General features: G+C 45.6%; 1 protein-coding gene across 2 annotated transcripts in view; it reads left to right on the top strand.

Annotated features, from left to right (window-relative positions):
* Nucleotides 1-5,878, top strand: part of DIAPH1 (diaphanous related formin 1) — a 101,658-nt gene that overhangs the window by 78,639 nt on the left and 17,141 nt on the right. For both annotated transcript variants that reach the window (XM_014526713.2, XM_025193934.1), the window contains exons 24-26: nt 3,476-3,600; nt 5,031-5,195; nt 5,374-5,509. In XM_014526713.2, coding sequence (XP_014382199.1) covers nt 3,476-3,600; nt 5,031-5,195; nt 5,374-5,509 — 426 coding nt within the window. The remainder of the gene's footprint in view (nt 1-3,475; nt 3,601-5,030; nt 5,196-5,373; nt 5,510-5,878) is intronic.

Below are 5,878 nucleotides of genomic sequence, written 5' to 3'. Positions count from 1 at the left end.
CAGGAATGAAAGCTTTCAACAGAGTGCCTGAAGTCCTGTCCCCCTCCCAATTCTGCACTCCTTATCCTGCCTCCCAGCTTCTCCTTCCTTGGTTCTGATCATGTTTCCTCTCAACCCTCAAACTCTCTTCTGAAACAATAGATTTTTACAAGAAGCATATGTCCTTATTCTGAAATGTGACTGGGGAGCCCTATGCTATCTTGGCAAGTCTCCAGCTGCTTCAGCTTTGGGATTGCTCTAAATTGTATCAAATTATCATTTTCCCATAGGGACCATTCTGACCACCAGAGATCACTGGTGTACAGAGGCTGTCTGGTCAACTACCCCATGCCACAGGCTGCAGAGGAAGAGCTGATTCTGTGACCTTGGAGTTTCCTCATATGATGGAGGGAGTTGTGTAACCTGATCTTGGCTCCTCTGCTTCGTAAGAGTGGTGCAGATTCACCACAATGGGGCCAAAAATCTGGCTTATTTTTCCTTTCTTCTGCCTAGCTGGAGAGGAAAAGGAATGATTCATATGTGGAATCCTGGAGACCTCTTCTGTCAATTGAATGTAGAAGATGAGTCAAGTTTTCATAGATTTTTAGGGTTGAAGGGACCTCAGTAGATCACTGAGTGCCCTTGCCCTGGGCAGAAAAGAGTGCTGGGGTCAGATGACCCAGCCAGGTGCTTGTCCAGTCTCCTCTTAAAGACCTTCAAGGTAGGGGAGAGCACCATCTCCCTTGGGAACCCATTCCAGATTCTGGTCACCCTTACCGTAAAAAAGTTCTTCTTGATGTCTAATCTAAATCTGCTCTCTGTCAGTTTGTGGCTGTTTTTGCTAGTTACCCCAAGGGGTGCTCTGGTAAACAGTATCTCCTATTCCTTGCTGCCCCCAACACCCCCCCCCGCCACCGATGAATTTATAGATGGCCACAAGATCATCTCTCAGCCTTATGTTGTGGTGGCTGAAGATGTCTAGGTCCCTCAATTTCTTGTAGGGACCTTACCTGCAGGCCCTTAACCATACGAGTGGCCCTCTTCTGGATCCTGTCAAGGTTATCCACATTCCTCTTGAAGTGCGGCACCTAAAACTGGATGCAGTATTCCAGCTGCTGCCTCACCAATCAATGCTGCATAGAGGGGAATCTGCTTGTGATTCACCTGCTAATACATGACAGAGTGCGGTTGGCTTAACCTATCACTTCGTCACATTGACAACTCACATTCATCTTGGAGTTGACTATGATTTTGAGATCCCTTTCTGCTGCTGTGCTGCTTAGAAAGTCATCCCCCAGTCTGTAAGTGTGTTGATGATTCTTTCTCTCTAGGTGCAGCACTTGACACTTGTCTTTGTTAACTTGCATCTTATTCTTTTCTGCCCACTTTTCCAACCTGTCCAAATCCTCCTGACTCCGTTCCCTGCCCCCCAGCGTGTTTACTTTGCCCCATAATTTGGTGTCGTCCGTGAATTTGGACAGAATGCTCTCCATGCCCTTATCCAAGTCACTAATGAAGATATTGAACAGCACCTGTCCAAGGACCAAACCTTGGGGGGACTCCACCACCCACAACTTTTCAGGTTGATACTGACCCGTCCACCACTTTCTGGGTGCGTCCTAAAAGCCAATTTGCCACCCACCTGACCGTGTAATCATCTATGACTGCTTAGTTTATTTATAAGGATGGGATGAGACACCGGCCTATAGTTACCTGGATCCTCCTTCCTCTCTTTCTTGAAACTAGGGACCACGTTGGCCCTTTTCTAGTCCTCTGGGATCTGTCCTGAGCACCATGAGTGCTCAAACAGTCATGCCAGTGGTTCAACTATGACACTGGCCAATTCCTTCAGCGCCCTTGGATGAACATGATCTGGACCTGCTGATTTGAACACGTCCAGCCCTCCAAGTGCCCCTTCACTAGGTTGGCACTAACTGTTGCGGTGCTGATATCCTTGTGCCTGTCTGTAGTCCAAATGGGAGATATGTCCTTATCCGTGTTCAGGAATACACAAAAAAACTCATTGAAGAGCTTAGCTTTATTCCTCCTATCTCACCAATTGCCCTAGTCTGTCCTGTGGGTGTCCTATGTTGCCATGCACCTTCTTTTTGCTTCCTATATACCTTAAAGAAGGACTATATGTTGTCTTCAATTTTTGTTGCCAGCCTGAGTTCCATTGTTGCATTGGCCTTTCTAACTGACTCCCTGCAAGTACAAGCCTAGTAGGTATATTCCTCTTTGGCTACCCTCTGCTTCCACAGTTTGTATGCATCTTTTTTTGTCCCTAGGCTTTCCTGGATTTCCCTGTTCATCCAAGAGGGTTTCTTGGCCCCTTTACCCCCCTTGATGTGCAGTGGGATAGTCCTCTTCTGTGCCCTAATGATCGTTCCCTTAAGAAACGACCACCCTTCCTGTACTCCCAGCTCACCAATGCTCTTGTTCCTCAGTACCTCACTTACTGACCTGCACTCATTGAAATTGGTCTTTCTGAAATCTTGCACTTTTGCCCTACCAGTTATCTTTCCCACCTTTTGCCAGATAGTGAATTCTAACAATTGGTGGTCACTATCCCCTAGGTTACCCTCTATCTGCAGATCTCTCACCAGCTCATCCCCTGTGGCAAATACCAAGTCCAGTAAGGCGTCTCCCCTAGTGGGCCTATATACCTCCTGCGTTAGATGAATGAAGGCCCTGTATGCAGATTAAGAAGCTACATGAACGGTCAGCTCTAGCTGATTGCTCCTCCCAGCAGATGTCAGGGTAGTTTAGGTCACCTGTGGCAACCATAACCCTTGAGCGTACTGCCTGTGAGAGCTGCCTTGAGAATTCCAGGTCTATCTCTTCCTCCTGGTGTAGCAGTCTATAATAGACTGCTGCTACCAAGTCTCTTTCCCCCCAGCCCCCTTGTATTTTGACCTGCAGTACTTCAATTTGTCCCCTTTCTGATCCCATCTTGATTATAGAAGACTTGTATTGCTCCTTAATGTGCCCAACTAGATTGAAATTTTTGTTTGCAAGCAGGAATGTGAGTTCCTCTTGCTTGTTCCCCATGCTCCTAACATTAGTATAGAGACACTTTAGCCCCCCGATAGGTACCCTTGGAACCCCCCTGTCCTGATGTCTATCGGGCCCCTTAGTACTGACATGGACTGTCCCAGTGCATGGTTCATAGTACGCTTTGCCTATGTTCTCTCTGTCTTCTGCATCCCCGTCCCCTGAAGAACCTAGTTTAAAGTTTCCTTCTGCCTGAATATATATGCCCTCCAGAAACAGAAAATTCAGCCAAGGGTCCCAGGACCAGCCTTTGTCAGCAATGGTGAAAAATCTTTGTACTAGTATAAATTGCCTTAGTTTGAAACTAGGTTAGGCTGAACCAGTGTAAATGGTGCCAGCACTTAGATGTTGAATAAGTGCTGCTACAGCCCTGATTAAAACCCAGTGCATACATTGAGAGCTGCTAGCCCTATTTTTTGTCTGTGTGTCTTCTTTTTTTCAGTCTCTGCTGAGAATTTACAGAAAAATTTGGATCAGATGAGGAAACAGATTTCAGATGTGCAGCGTGATGTTGAGAACTTCCCTGCTGCCACAGATGAGAAGGACAAATTTGTGGAAAAAATGACTATATCCTTTTCTTTTTTTAAGAAAAGAGAATTTGTACATAGGCATGTGTGATGGCATTGTGCTGCAAAGCTGTAGAGTTAATATATGGCTGGGTCCTGTGTACAAAGTATCTCTGACCTTGAATTGGGACAAATGTTTGTGTATGGCCAAGAAGAACTGGTGTGCACTTAAATACCCTTTTCCATAGGGAATCTGGGAATCTTTCAGGTATTTGGGCCGCTTGCAAAAAAAAATAAGTGCTTTACGGGAAGCAGCAGCGCATTACTTCAACCTGGCTCTGTAGCATATGTATAGATTGGGCGCTTCAGCGGGGTTTTTTGGCACTTTTAGCTAAAGCTGATTCAATCAGCTGTTCAACGGAAGCACACGAAAGCCCCACTGAAGCACCTGATCTTTACAGATGTCGGGCAGACCAGGTCCAACTAAGGTGCTTCCTCTTCTGGGCATGCACAGAGCTCAGTGTGGGAAAGTACAGAGTTGAAAATAAAGCACTGGGTTTTTGGGGGGGAGTTGGGGGGGGGGGGGGATTAATGTCTGCAAGCAGCCTTAGATGCTATGGACAGAGGAGGTACCAATGTGTTTAGGCCTGGAATTTGACAATATGCCACAGATGGTTGCTTTTTTGCAGTTTCTGTAGAAGTTGGTATGCAGACACATGCCATAGACAATAGGATTCCTTTTGTACCATACACAGTGACAAAAGATGAAGTTTGCTTCTGAGATAGTATGCTACCAGGTCTGGGGGAGCTAATGCCAGAGGCAGTGGAATCTCAGTGCATTGTAATGTGATGAAACTTTAATACTTGGTATGTGCTTGAGCAGAGATACCCATAAGGCTTCAGGGGAACAGAATTGAGATATGAATGCACTGAAATGCAGTGTATCTATATGTAATCAAAGAGACCCCTTGGCACAGTACAGGGTGTTGGGCAGGTTTACAGGTAACCAGACAGGTTCTCAGGGAGCTGTGTGAACACTGAGATGCAGGTGTGTTGACTCTGACTGCATTGTAATGGCTTGGGCCATAGGGAAGGAGGAGTGCTGAGGTACTGTAGAGCCTTATTTTGTAAGAAGATGCCCCTCAGGTATGTGCCATGGAATAATTTAATATGTGAAGTAGGTTATTAGAAGCATGCTAATTTCTAACATGGGTCTTAACCTGTACTGAACATTCCCACATAATCCGTGCCCTTAATAAAGGGGTTGAACTTTTGTGCCAATCTTCACAGAGAATGCAGAGGTGAATCTAATTGAACATGTGGATGACTACTGCTGGTGGAGATGGGGATTTCCCTGTGCTGTTATAGAAATCAGATAAACTGGGAAAGAGGGCACTGGTGAAACAGATATTTCTGGTGCTTACAGGGACTCTCCCTCATCCCTGGTGTTTCCATGAAGCAGCTGACTTGTCCTTGACTCTCAGGTCTCACAATTTTGTTAAGGAAGCCCAGGAGCAGTATGACAAGCTGCGAATGATGCATTCAAACATGGAAAACCTGTTTAAGGAACTGGGCCAGTACTTCCTGTTTGACCCCAAGAAAATATCCATTGAGGAGTTCTTTCTGGATTTGCACAACTTCAGGAACATGTTTCTGGTGAGTATGTTACTCTTTCCTCATTCTCCTTCTTGGCTCAGACTGTTCCTCCAGTGCACCCAGCCTTGGCACTGTCCTTTCTTACCTTATTCCACAAGGAAAGTAACTTCCTTTGTAAATATCCCCACATAGCCCTTTACTTCGTTAGCCACTTCTCAGTTCACTCTGCTATTTGCAGCAAGCCATGAAGGAGAATCAGAAACGGCGTGAGACAGAAGAAAAGATGCGTCGAGCTAAGCTGGCCAAGGAGAAGGCTGAGAAGGAACGACTGGAAAAGCAGCAGAAGAGGGAGCAACTGATAGACATGAATGCAGGTACTAGAGGGCAAACTGATGATAGTAAAGGATTTCTGGTTTGTGTGTGGAATAGTAACCGTAGCAGGAATCCTAATATACAACTGTTGATAATGCTAGGCTGGGTTCTTGATGGAGACAGATAAAGATTGCAGCACCCAGAGAAGTTGTCTGAGCAGAACAAGAAAGAATGGTTCCATCCAAGTGAACTCCTGGGCTTGCAGCAGCAGCTCTGGAATATGTGCACAGAATACTAGATCATGATGATGTACTTATTTTGATAGGCAGAATAACTTACTTTACAGTAAGAGGGTGATCCTGATCTGAGGAGTTTTCATCTTAGTGAAATATGGTAAATTTTATGACATGATATCAGTAGTGGGGAAAGGC

This window comes from Alligator sinensis, unplaced genomic scaffold (genome assembly GCF_000455745.1).
Source record: "Alligator sinensis unplaced genomic scaffold, ASM45574v1 scaffold1191_1, whole genome shotgun sequence".
Classification (NCBI taxonomy): domain Eukaryota; kingdom Metazoa; phylum Chordata; order Crocodylia; family Alligatoridae; genus Alligator; species Alligator sinensis.
This window is presented reverse-complemented; position numbering and strand designations above follow the sequence as displayed.